Genomic DNA, 13,436 nt, shown 5'->3' with positions numbered 1-13,436 from the left:
ACTCCCAGTTATGTTCCTCAGGGGCCTTGTGCTTGTGGCCTCTCCAGCTCTGCCAGGAGATCTGTTTTCCCATCAGAAAACAACAAGAGTGGCATCTATCTCAGGGTTTGGGGAGGAAGAAGAATGAGATTATTTTATAAAGTGTTTAAAATAATACTCAGCAGAGAAAGTGCTCAATAAATGTTTTAGCTTATTATTTTTTAGAGCTAATGCTTTTTTCTTCTGTCCTCTCCTAGTTGGCTTGGCAAACAAGCAAGCTAAAAGGGACTCTGGTAAATAAACAGCCAGGGAGCACCTTCCCAAAGGCTTTGTGCCAGCTGTCCCTAGGAACAGCTCTGTTGAAGACTGAAGCACATAGGGCCTCAGTTATGAGCAAAATCAAGCTCAAGGAAAACAGTTCCTTGGACCTAAGCCTTCAGCCAGGGTAGGGACTGAACAAAAATCTGGTACTTTTCAGAGTATACAAATCAATCTTCACCAGAGATGGCTTTGCACAGGCTTCAGATCCTGTAGCAGCAATGTCGACAGTCTGGCTGAGGCGCTAGGAATGAGTCCTGTCTCAGAGGATTTGCAAAGCTGTGCTCCAGTGTTCTTGCCTGGAGAATCCCAGGGACGGGGGAGCCTGGTGGGCTGCCATCTATGGGGTCGCACAGAGTCGGACACGACTGAAGTGACTTAGCAGCAGCAGCAGCAGCTCAGCAAGGCAGCTCAGTGGAGCCCCCACCTGGTCACAAGTGTTAAAGCACACTTCCCCACAGGCTCAGTAGGAAATCTCCATCACAGACACAATGAGAAAACAAAAACCAAGACACTTAGCTAAGTGGGGAAAGATTAACTTTCACATTTTATCCAACTGAAGGGAAAACCGTATTCATCCTTTTGGTCCCATTATAACTCCTAACAGTGGACACATTTTTAAAAATTACTCCTGTAAAGCAAATGGCAAATAAGCAGCCTAAGGGGCACACAGGGTTTGGTACAGTATAGTAATCCTGATGTCACAGGATTCAGGTTCATTGTGATGGGCTTCTACCTGCAGCACATTTTGTTCTAAACTCGGATCTGCACACTGCAAGCTGAGGACATTCAGTTCTTAAACCTGCTTTCTGATGGCCCTACCATCCTGGAGCAGTTGCTGCTGCTGCTGCTGCTAAGTCACTTCAGTCATGTCCGACTCTGTGTGACCCCATAGACGGAAGCCCACCAGGCTCCCCCATCCCTGGGATTCTCCAGGCAAGAACACTGGAGTGGGTTGCCCTAACCCTAACCCTGGAGCAGTACTATGTGTTAATCTTTCTCTACTTGAAACAATGTTACCTGTGGACAGAAGGAGCCCAGAATCCCAGATGGGATCCTCTGTAGCATCACAGATTGTTCCCAGGTCAGAACCCTGCCTGGAGATGTTCTTTAAAGGATTGTCATCTGCTCCACCATGAGCACTTGGAAGGTTCCCAAATATTCAGACAGATTCTTTTGACTGTGGAGAGCTCCAAATGACTAACAGCTAAATTTTAATCTGGGTGTTTGGGATTGTGTAGATACAGCCCCCCGGAGAAGGCAATGATAAGCCACTCCTGTACTCTTGCCTAGAAAATCCCATTGATGGAGGAGCCTGGTAGGCTGCAGTCCGTGGGGTCGCTAAGGGTCGGACACGACTGAGTGACTTCACTTTCACTTTCACACATTGGAGAAGGAAATGGCAACCCACTCCAGTGTTCTTGCCTGGAGAATCCCAGGGAAGGGGGAGCCTGGTGGGCTTCTGTCTATGGGGTCACACAGAGTTGGACACGACTGAAGTGACTTAGCAGCAGCAGCAACAGACACAGCCCCCAGTGGGTACTTTTAATGGATGGGGCAACCCTTTAACTCCACCACTGCTGAAATGTAGCAGATAACTTTTCTGACTTACACTTTAAAAAAGCAGTGCATAGCAAATTAAAGGAAGGCACTTAGCAAACTTTGAAAGTGAAAGTCACGTCCACTCTTTGCAACCCCATGGACTATACAGTCCACGGAATTCTCCAGGCCAGAATACTGGAGTGGGTAGCCTTTCCCTTCTCTAGGGGATCTTCCCGATTCAGGAATCCAACTGAGGTCTCCTGCATTGCAGGCGGATTCTTTACCAACTGAGCTATGAGGGAAGCCCTTGCAAACCTTGCCAGACATTAAAGCATTCCTTGGCTTCCTCTCCAGATGGTAAATTCCCTAGATTGGAGGATGTTTGGGGGTTATTTTACACAGGACCTTCAAAAGAGGGCACACTCCAGTATGAAGCTCCACTCACCCCCAGGTCTTCACGAACACGCAGACCCTGAGACAGGCACACATATCCCACAGTGGGCCATGAGGTCCTGAAGAGGTGATACGAGGATGCTGCTTTTCCCAGGCCTTCTGAGATGGCCTTGTGAGAGGTGTCCCCATGACCCAGTGTCTCATACTTCCCATTAATTGCTCACATGTACCAGGCAGCCTTCATAATAAAAAGGAGCACATAACTGTGTGCCACGCTTTGCTCTGAATGCTCTATGCAATCACTCCTTATGAGGATTCTATGAGGAAGGTGTTCTCCCCATTTACAGATGAGGAGCCTGAGACACAGAGAAACTGAGTAAGCCACTCGAGGCCAAAGAGCACAACTAGGATTCACCCCCAGGCAGTGGAATGTAGACAGAGCCTGTGTTCTTAATATTTTGCTCTAAGAACTCTGAAATTGTTTCTGGGAGAGTGAACCAAGCAAATCATATCACTTTTCTGTGCCTCATTTGTAAAACGGAGGTGACAACAGTGCCCATTCAGGGTGACTGTTGTGAGTTACTAATGTAAAGCACTGGAACGGTGCCTGACACAAAGGGACTGAAAAGCACAGATGCTTGAGTCTACCACAAAGTCACTCATTTGCTTCCTTGAGGGAACTGCAGCAACCCTTCATTCTAAGGTGGAGTGACCCATCATAAGTGACCAGTCTGAGATCACTGATCAGGGGCTCAGAAGCCCTGAGTCTGGGTCCTTGTGGGTCCCTGATCCCATCATCACTTCCTTAGACTGCCCTCCAGGACAGGGACTTGATTCTCTAGTGAAGAAGAGAAGAGCAAAACCAAGAACGGGCAAAGACCCCAGAGCTTTTCAGAAGCCAGAACTAGCTTTATTTTTGTATCAATTCAGTTCAGTTCAATTGCTCAGTCGTATCCAACTATTTGTGACCCCATGGACTGCAGTCAGGCCTCCCTGTCCATTACCAACTCCCGGAGTTTACTCAAACGCATGTCCATTGAGTTGGTAATGCCATCCAACCATCTCATCCTCTATCGTCCCCTTCTCCTCCTGCCTTCAATCTTTCCCAGCATCAGGGTCTTTTCAAATGTGTCGGTTCTTCATATCAGGTGGCCAAAGTATTGGAGTTTCAGCTTCAGTGTCAGTCCTTCCAATGAATATTCAGGACTGATCTCCTTTAGGATGGACTGGTTGGATCTCCTTGCAGTCCAAGGGACTCTCAAGAGTCTTCTCCGACACCACAGTTCAAAAGCAGCAATTCTTCAGCACTCAGCTTTCTTTATAGTCCAACTCTCACATCCATACATGACCACTGGAAAAACCATAGCCTTGACTAGATGTTGGAAAAGTAATGTCTCTGCTTTTTAATATGCTGTCTATGTTGGTCATAACTTTTCTTCCAAGGAGTGTCTTTTAATTTCATGGCTGCAGTCACCATCTGCAGTGATTTTGGAGCCCCCCAAAATAAAGTCTGCCACTGTTTCCACTGTTTCCCCATCTATTTGTCAGAAGTGATGGGACCTGATGCCACGATCTTAGTTTTTGAATGTTGAGCTTTAAGCCAACTTTTTCACTCTCTTCTTTCACTTTCATCAAGAAGCTCTTTAGTTCTTCTTCGCTTTATGCCATTAAGTCAATAAACGAGGAAAGTTTTCAGTTCGTCCTGGGGAGCATTAGAAATACCGGGGATCAGAGAGTACCCTTGGCGTAAGCCAGGCCCCTTCGCCCTCTTCTCTCTCATCCACTCTCTTCAGTCAGAAGCCACTGGGTCCCAAATAGGGGAGACGTGAGACATCCAAATGTCTCTGTCCAGTCATTCCACATGTGGACCAAACGTGTATCAAGCATGGTACCCTCAGGCACACCTAAACGTTTATTCAGTCCCAAACAGGGGAGGTGGGAGGAAGGGCTCTTCCACTGGGACTTCGCCAAACTCCCAGGAGCAGGAGCAGTCCTCGGTTGGAATCCCAGCCTGGCCTTCACTAAGTGCGCATCCTTCAGCAAGTCGCGTTATCACTTCCGAGCCTTGGTTTTTCCACCGGCAAAATGGGTACAACGTTCCTGCGTGTCAGCAGGATGTGCGCTAACATTAGCCTCGCCGGGGGCACAGCGCGGGGGCGCGGGGGCGCGGAGGTGGCTCCGTGCGTGCGGCCCGCGGGGAGGGAGGAGGCCCGGCCTCGGCAGCCGGGCTCTCGGCGGCGGCGTCAGCGCCGGAGGGCGGGGCGCGCTCGGGGCGGCGGCTGGAGCTGCGCCGGTGGGGCTGGGCGCCCGCGAGCCGGCCCGGCCTCCGCCGCCCGCTAACTCGCATCCCCGCTTCCCTCCCGCCGCGTCCCCGCGCGAAGATGGCAGCCGACGGGCTGCATGAGAACGAGACGCTGGCGTCGCTCAAGAGCGAGGCCGAGAGCCTCAAGGGCAAACTGGAGGAGGAGCGGGCCAAGCTGCACGACGTGGAGTGTGAGTGCGGGCCGCGGCGCGGGCTGCGCGCCGGGAGGCGGGCGGTGGGAAGGAGACCGGCGGGGCGGGCCCGCGGGGAGGGCAGGATGGAGGCGGCGGCCTGGACCCGGAGTCAGGCCCGCGCCACCGCCCTGGCGGAGGGCCCGGCGCCCCGGCGCCACTCGAGACGCAGCCCGACCCCCCGGATGCGCTCGTGGGGGGCCCGAGCCGGCCCCTCGCGGGCTCCCAGCACCTCCCAGAGCCCCCCGCCCGCTGGCGGAGGCCAGCCCGCCTCTGGGCGGAGCAGCTCCTGGCCGCTGTCCTCCTGACGAGGGACCGCGGGACCGCTTACCGTCATCACCTGCCTGGGCGAAGCAAGCTGATCTCATTCTTGCCGTTCCCAAGCAGAGCGGGGTGTGGGGGGTTGTCAGGGGAGGCAAGCGCCCCGAGCTCTTGTGGACACGGCCTAGGGGAAACTCCTGGTTTGGGGTTTGGTTTGGGGTGGTTTTTTTTTTTTTGGTTATCATTTTACTTTCTCCATCACTGTTGTCTTTTCTCAGTTTTGCTTTTGTAAGGAACCAGACTCTGATTTAAAATCTCACTTTTCCAATCTGAGGATAGAAATAGAGAAAGGAAGCAGAGGAGCTTACCATATGCAAACATTTCGTTCATTTGAGGCTGTTCAAGATGCTTTTGTTTGGATGCGGTGTGGTTGGCATAAAAGAGGAGCAGCAGTCTTAAATAAATTTACGTTATTACTCACGACCATAATGCAGAACTAGCTCTGTGATTTTTATCAGTGAGCAATTAAATAGCCCGGTGACATGACTCCTGTCAGAATCAACTTCCCTTTACTCTGTCGGATGGTTTATCCCTAGCAGGGCTTGGGCTAAGGCCAAGCTTGGGAAAGTGGCTTTATCTGCTTCTTGTTCAGCCCTGAGGGTGGCAGCTCCTCTTTGCTGACCTTCCCAAGGTACCCTCAGGCACACCAAAACATTGTGCTCCTGCCATTTTGGTACCACCCTGCCGAAATCCTATTTGGAAAAAAAGAATGAGGTTAGTGTTAGGTGCTTTAGCACCTGATTCCTTTCTTTGACAAACCTCTTGATAGAAGCAGATGACCTGAATCTCAAACATGTTGTGCCTTTGTAGGGGCCTCCTTTAAATAGGCAAGCTGAGCCCCTTTATCTTTTAGAAATATATTCAGTTACAATTAGCTGTAATCCCCAAACAAAGTAATTAAGTAAACTGGGAGTTACTTTTCTTAACAAGAATCAGGGTAGACAATCGCCTGCTTTGATTAAGTGCCCAGTGTGTCATCAGGAACCCATGCTTCTTTTCTTTCCACTACTTAAGGCACTCGTGTTTGCCCTGTGATTATGATATAACTGCCACAGCATCAGACATCACTTTCGTATCCAGGGCAGGAAGAAGGGGGAATGTGGGCACCAGCCTCTGTTTCTCCTTCTTTTCAGGAAGGCAAAAGTTTTTTTCAAAAATCTCCTTTTTCCCCAACATGTTTCTCTTTGTACTTCATTGGCCAGAGCTAGGTCATATGGCTACAGCAAGGGAGGCTGAGAAAGGAACTAAGCTGGGCAGGCTGCCATCCCCAAACAAAGTTGGTTTCTGTTATTAGAGGAGTAGGGAATGGCTGATGGGTCTGTCCCATTTCCCTTTGCAAATTCCTCCGCTCCACAGACAATAGTGATGATGCTCCGAGCATGGTGTTAGTGCCTCTGGGTCACCTGATGTCTCCATTTTACAGATAAGGAAACTGAGGCATAGAGAGGTGAGAGATTTGCCAAATGATCCCAGCTAGTGAGTCGAGGATTCCAGCCCAGTCTCACTTCAATTTGTTTTATTGTTGTTGTTGTTTGTTTGTTTGTTTTACCAAATACCTTAGTGCTCAGTGCAGAGGGCATTCTCTAGAAACTCTTTTCCTCAACAGTTACAGGCTGCCCACTGGGAAATTTTCAGCCTTTTCTGTGAATCTGGTAAATTGCCTGAGGCAGAGAGATGGTTACAATGCAGCTTTTCAACAGGGAACCCCTGTCCTGCCCAAAATACAGGGCTATCAGAAACCGGGGTCAAATCATGAACCCACAGCAGAAGGATTTATCCCCACCAGTATATGGCAGAATTTTTGAGTAGAAAAGATCAGAAGTCATGTGGCCAGGGTCCCGTTTATTCCCTCTGCAGCTTCTGGACCACTTCTCTGCATTCTCGTGTTAAGCCCTTGCTCCATTGAGGCTCTGAGCATTCACCTGACCTCCCTCTTCCCCTTACCTCTGTTCTACTGTCTCCCGACCTCCCAGCCAGGCACTCTCCTTTCTTGAGGACTTTGGCACATGGCTCAAGTCCTCCTTTTGACTCTAAGCCCTGTCCCATCCCTGGCATCTTCAGGATCCACAAGGGTGACCCTCATCAGACACTGGCCCCTCACTGCATCAAAGCCCCCTGGAATCACAGCACAGCTCCTCTGACCGCAGTCTCTCCCTTAGAGATCTCCTTGATCTGGGGTTGCTGGGCTCTTCCCACTTCCATTCTCTCCACCTCTTCCTGAGTGTGTGTGTTTTGGTGTTTTGGTGTTGTTATAGGTGGCCCTGTAGTCCCTGTCCTGGTCTGGGAAGGGTCTTTAAGCCATAAGCCAAGGTGACCAAGTCATCTTTGTGCACCTGGGACTCTTGATTTTATAAAATGGAAAGCCATGCATTCTGGGAAGACTTTCAGTCCTGGGCAAACTGCAACAGTTGGTCAGCTTTCTGTTTGCTCTGCCTTGCCCAAATTCTTGCCTTAAAAAAGTCAACACAACAAAACATAAACTTGGAGGAAATTGAACTTAATTCCAGATTCAGTTCTTTTTTTTTTTAATTTTTATTTAATAAATGGTACAAAGCACAATGCCAAAAACATTAACAGTTAAAATTTCACCAAAAGAAAAAATACTGTAGAATACACAGTTGTAAAAAGCTACATTAAGTTATTTTACAACTGCCTCAGGCTGCAAAAAGAAAAAAAACCCAATGCCATACCTAAGTTATCCCTCTCTCAAAATAATGCCATTTATGTTATAAACCATGAGCACCCCATCAAAAGATGGGAACTGCTTTTGTTAATTCATATATATATATGACTGTATCACTTTGCTATACACCTGAAACAAACACAACACTGTAAATGGAATATAGTACAGTTCAGTTCAGTTCAGTCGCTCAGTCGTGTCCGACTCTGTGACCCCATGAATCACAGCATGCCAGGCCTCCCTGTCCATCACCAACTCCCGGAGTTCACTCAAACTCATGTCCACAGAGTCGGTGATGCCATCCAGCCATCTCATTCTTGGTCATCCCCTTCTCCTCCCACCCCCAACCTTTCCCAGCATCAGAGTCTTTTCCAGTGAGTCAACTCGTCGCATGAGGTGGATATAGTACAGTATAAAATAAAAATAAGTAACAATAAAGCCCCAAAGGTCTGTTACAGATTCAGTTCTTCAACTGCCTTCCCTTTGACCCTCAGACCAGCATCCATACTGTTGGACCCTCATCCCCAGGTCAAATCCTGGACCAACTCTTAACTATAGAAAGTGGTTCTTATGGGTGACCTAAGGGGAAGCCAGCCTACCTCAAACTCCACAGCCCCGGGCCCTGTGCCGCTGCCCTGCCTTTCCCCTCACTCCTTCAGCCCCTCCTGCTTCTCCCCATCATCACCTTCATTACCTTCTCATGACCTTCTGATTACCTTCCCCCCTGAGAAGGTGCTTCCTCACTTGATTCTCAGGCATATTAGAACCATGAGGTGACAACTTGTATTACTTTCATGTTGCTTTTGTACAAATTTCCATAAACACAGACAACATAAATTTATTCTCTTACCAGTTCTGGAGGTGAGAAGTCTAAAAGTGGTCAGAAGGGCTGCGTTCCTTCTGAGGCTTTGTGGCAGAGTCTATTCCTTGTCTTTCCAGCTTCTAGAGGTTGCCTGCATGCCTTGGCTTGTGGATCCACATAACTCCAACTCCGCTTCTGTCATCACATCTCTTTCTTTGACTTTGACCCCTTGTCTCCCTCTTACAAGAACCCTTGTTATTAATTACATTGGACCCCGCTGTATGATCCAGGATACTCTTCCCATTTCAAGATCCCTAACTTCATCACGTCATCAAAGTCCCTTTTGCCACAGAAGCTAGCATAGTCACAGGTTCTGGGAATTAGGTATGTGAACATCTTTGGGGGGTGTGGCTATCACACAACTCTTAAAACTACAGGGGTCACCTGCTTCAGCCTCAGTCTTCAAGCACAAAAAGTTTTCTTCCCCTCCCAGCATCCCTCTCCTCTTTCCTTGTGAATGAAGAAGCAGCCGAAGGTTTAGGGCTTTCCCAGAGGTTATCCAGCTACTCTCAGAGCATATGGAGAGTAGACACCAGGCTCCTAGTAGCTCTTCTTCTCACCATGCTAGACCATCTCTCAGAAAGCTGAGATTCACTTTAAAAAGGGGAAAAGAAACTAAGTCTGTGTGTATTTGAAAGTTGTCAATATGAAGTAAACCAAAATGCCCAACATGGTCTTATTAGCTTAAACAAGAGATGCTTGTATATGCATTAAATGTGTGGCAGGATACGTGGGAGATGCTATCTCCAGAGAGGGGAGTAGAGGGGGATGCAGTGGTACTCTTAACTTTATGCCCACTGGTGTATTTACTGCTTTTGTAATCAAAAATGAATGCTGGAATGAGAGTTAAGATCAAGGGGGAAAAAAGGAGAGAGTTCAACTCTAAAGAGTTCTTAATTTGAAATTAAAGTGACAAATGATCTGGAAGAAAGGCTGAAAGCAGACAGCAGGAGGGAGGCTGTGTTCGTTTCAGCCTACATGTGTGAAGGTCTCCTGGGCCTGTGTGGGGGTTCCATGCAGGTTTCCAGCCCCTTAAGGGAAGGTTCTATTTTTGTCTAGGAACAGAGTAACTCAAAAAAAGAGACTTATGTAACATCTCTAGGTACAAATCCAGACAAAATATGGGAAACCACAGGGTTTATCACCCAATGCTATTCACTTTTCTATCTGTTCTAAATATAACATTGTGAAAGGTTTTATTCTCAAAAGCTGTATGGCTGGAGCCTTGGACTACTCTGATGTTCTGGTGTTGCTACTGCTGCTGCTGCTAAGTACTTCAGTCGTGTCCGACTGTGCAACCCCATAGACGTCAGCCCACCAGGCTCCCCTGTCCCTGGGATTCTCCAGGCAAGAACACTGGAGTGGGTTGCCATTTCCTGGATTAGTCTGAAGCAAATTTATTGATTGACTTTTTCCATGTTCTAAGGAAATATGCTATGTGTACTGAGTCTTAAAAAAGTGAGTTTCCCAGCAGAGTAATCTGCTTCTGGCTCTTGTGTGTGTGGCTTACTATGTCAGAAGGAGCAGAAAGCAAAGTTGCCTTTCATTTCCTCAACCCTTCCTCTTGCTAGAATACTGTCATAATAAGCTCATGCCACTGTAGCATATTCAGAAACATAGAAAAACACCTCATCCATAAGCCCACCACCCAGAGGTAACCACGTTTAACATCTTGTTGTGTTTTATAGCTTATGTTTTCACTTTTGTGCATGTATTTATAAGCATGCTTGGAATTGTACCAGGTATAGTTTGAGTTTGTTTTCTGTTTGAGCCTAGTTTTAATTTAACCCAATGAATTGACTAGCCCCTTGTATCATTTTTATAGTTCTTTTTAATGTCAGTATTTAAAAGTATGATTTAAAATCACATATTATTCCATCATAAAGGCTCTACCATAATTTAACCCTTCCAACTTTTAATTCAGGATTTCAGAGTAGGTTTTTTGTCTGTGGCTAATTTATGGGTTTTGGTTGTGTGTTGACTGTAAGCTATTAGGAGTGAGAGGATGAATTGTTGAAGACTATTTCTTTGATAACTCAGCTGATAAAGAATCTGTCTGCAATACACAAGACCCCAGTTTGATTCCTGGGTCAAAATTGACCCAGTTTGATTTTCTGAAAGATCTGCTGGAGAAGAGATAGGTTACCCACTCCAGTATTCTTGGGCTTCCCTGGTGGCTCAACTGGTAAAGAATCCACCTGCAATGCAGGAGACCTGGGTTTGATCCTTTGGTTGGGAAGATCCCCTGGATAAGGGAATAGTTACCCACTCCAGTATTCTGGCCTGAAGAATTCCATGGACTGTATGTTGATGGGGTTGCAAAGAGTCGGACATGACTGAGTGACTTTCACTCACTCACTTATTCCTTTGATTGTCCTTCAAAAATTTCATACCTCTTGGGATTCATAGCCTTGTGTAGTCCCCTACCTATTGATTTTTTTTTATTGCTTTAGCCAATGCAATTCAGTGAAAGTGATACTGTGTCAGTTTCACGCCTAACCTTACACATTGTAGCTTTAGCTTTTACATTCATCCTGAGCTGCCACGGAAAAACTTTAGTGACCATGCTGGAGAGATAATGGGGTCATAGAGAGGCCATGTGGAAAGGGGCCTTGAAATTACATAGGAATGAACCAAGAAATCCAGATGCCAGCAAGTACAGAGACCCTCGACATTTAACCCTTAGCGTGTGATGGACAGGGAGGCCTGGCGTGCTGTGATTCATGGGGTCGCGGAGAGTCGGACACGACTGAGTGACTGAACTGAACTGAACTGAACTGAATTTATGGGTTTTGTTGTTGTTTAGTCGCTAAGTCATATCTGACTCTCTTGTAACGCCATAAATAGTATATAGCCCGCCAGGCTTCTCTGTCCATGGGATTTTCCAGGCAACAATATTGGAGTGGGTTACCGTTTCCTTCTTCAGGGGATCTTCTTGACCCAGGGATCAAACCCATGTCTCCTGCATTGCAGGCAGATTCTTTACCATGTGAGCCACCAGGGAAGCCCTATTTATGGTTTGGGGGCAATTAAAAAATCTCTTACAAACATAAGTGAGGTAAGTAGTTGTAAATGTTTTCCTTCCATTCAGGTGTTTGAGGGTTTTGTATACATCCCACCCCATTTTGCCTTGGGGTAGAGACAGAATGAGTTTTTACAAATTAGCTTTGGTTAAGTTTTCTTGCTTGATTCCTTTCATCTTCTACCAACTTGTGGCCATCACAGAAATTGTATATTGGTGCAAAATTTAGGAAGTTAATCAAGATCATTTAAAAAATAATTCTGTTTTCCTGTTTAAGACCTCTCACCCATCTTTAAACTTATATTCTATATTTATAATTGATTTCACAGTGTTCGTTTTCAAGGAGATTTTAGAGCGTGCTTCCTTTGTGCCGGACTGGAATAGTCTTGCCAACAGCCCCATGAGGAAAATGAGGTTGCAGGAAAGTGAATCTCTGCTCATGGAAGTGGAGCAGCTGCACGGGGCTGTGACCCAGAGCCCAGGCTCCTGACAGCTCTGCTCCAGTGCATGCTCCAAGGAGATCCAAGCAGAAGGCACCCCATCCTCCTGCCACTTACCTTCTAGTGGAATTTCTTCACAGGTTATCATTATATTCTAAAAGTTCTTATTATGGAAACCAGCTGGTTGTCTTCATCATTTCCTTTTTTGTTTTTAAAGAAAAAGTTAAATCCTGAAGGGGTAGTTCATCAGAAGGCAAAGGAGAAACCCCATCTGCCCTGAACCAAGCTCCCACAAATGATTTACAGGACATATGCAGCTCATTTCCAGGTTTTTGTTTTTGTTTTTAATTTCATTAAAAAAATTTTTTTTAAACTCGAATTTAGTGAATGTGAGATTTGGCAGATAGAAGCAGGATAGAGTGGGTTGGGAGTGAATCTGTGTATAGGAAGAGAAAATGTCATGAGAAAAAATAATTAATAAGTTGGGGTGTGTTCAAATTCATGTTATGTAAGGAGACCCTATTTTGGTTGGTGAGTTCTTTTTTGGTAAGAGGGACATTAAATGGCTAGGCTTGCCCTAATGCTGAACTGAGGGAAGCAAGTACAGATATGAAGTTTCAAAGTGAAATACTAACTAGGATATGCTCACAGCTCTGGTGCAAGCTTGTGTAAAAGGCTTGTAAAAAAATAGAAAACTTCAGTCTGTTTTCAAATTGCATTCAGTATGTTTTTGTGAAGAACATTGCCATAAAAGACTAATGTGCTGTTTGTGGCAATAAAAAATGCAGTGTTTTAGCAGAAGTGATGGTGTATTAATTGCCTGTTCATGTAGCATTTTATCGTTTAGCAAGCACTTTTAACAGCTTGGGTTTTCAAAGACTTTTAACCTGTGTCCGCTTTTCTTTTATCGTAAAATATGGGACAACTAAAAGAAACCAAGACTTCTTGGAGAAATGGCTGCTTCTGGGGCCAGGGCATGGGGAGGGACATGAGCCTGCCAGAAGATGCTCTCAGAGGATGATGGGGTTGTGTGGGAAGGTCTCCAGAGCCTGCTTGATGGGGCTCCCACTGAGCAAATCAGGGCCCAGTTGGGCATCAAAATAAATAGTAGCAAAGGATTATAACCTCTTGAATTAAGTGAGAATCCATGAGTTCCCTACTAATGTGAATAAATACACTACGGGAGAGGGAACCTTGCTCTGTATACTAGAAGGCCAACTGAAAACTGCAGAAGGAATGATTTAGAAAAGTCACCGTCATAATAATCATTAATGGATATTAAAAGTGGGGTATTCGAGTCTGAGGGGTAACATCATATGTATCTGCTCTCAGAGTACATCCCCACAAAGTACTTTCTCGTGACAGAAGGCACGGTGGTAACTGTAC

General features: G+C 46.4%; 1 protein-coding gene across 3 annotated transcripts in view; it reads left to right on the top strand.

Annotated features, from left to right (window-relative positions):
- Positions 1 to 4,496: 4,496 nt before the first annotated feature.
- Positions 4,497 to 13,436, top strand: part of GNB5 (G protein subunit beta 5) — a 34,372-nt gene continuing 25,432 nt past the window's right edge. For all 3 annotated transcript variants that reach the window (XM_088839613.1, XM_055435514.2, XM_088839614.1), the window contains exon 1: positions 4,497 to 4,725. In XM_088839613.1, the coding sequence (XP_088695739.1) occupies positions 4,633 to 4,725 (93 nt within the window). In that variant the 5' untranslated portion in view covers positions 4,497 to 4,632. The remainder of the gene's footprint in view (positions 4,726 to 13,436) is intronic.

The sequence above is a fragment of the Moschus berezovskii genome, chromosome 9 (assembly GCF_049115385.1).
Source record: "Moschus berezovskii isolate FMDL1 chromosome 9, NW_MosBer_1.0, whole genome shotgun sequence".
NCBI classification, from domain to species: domain Eukaryota; kingdom Metazoa; phylum Chordata; class Mammalia; order Artiodactyla; family Moschidae; genus Moschus; species Moschus berezovskii.
The sequence above is the reverse complement of the archived record's forward strand: the minus strand, read 5'-3'. Positions and strand labels throughout refer to the sequence as shown.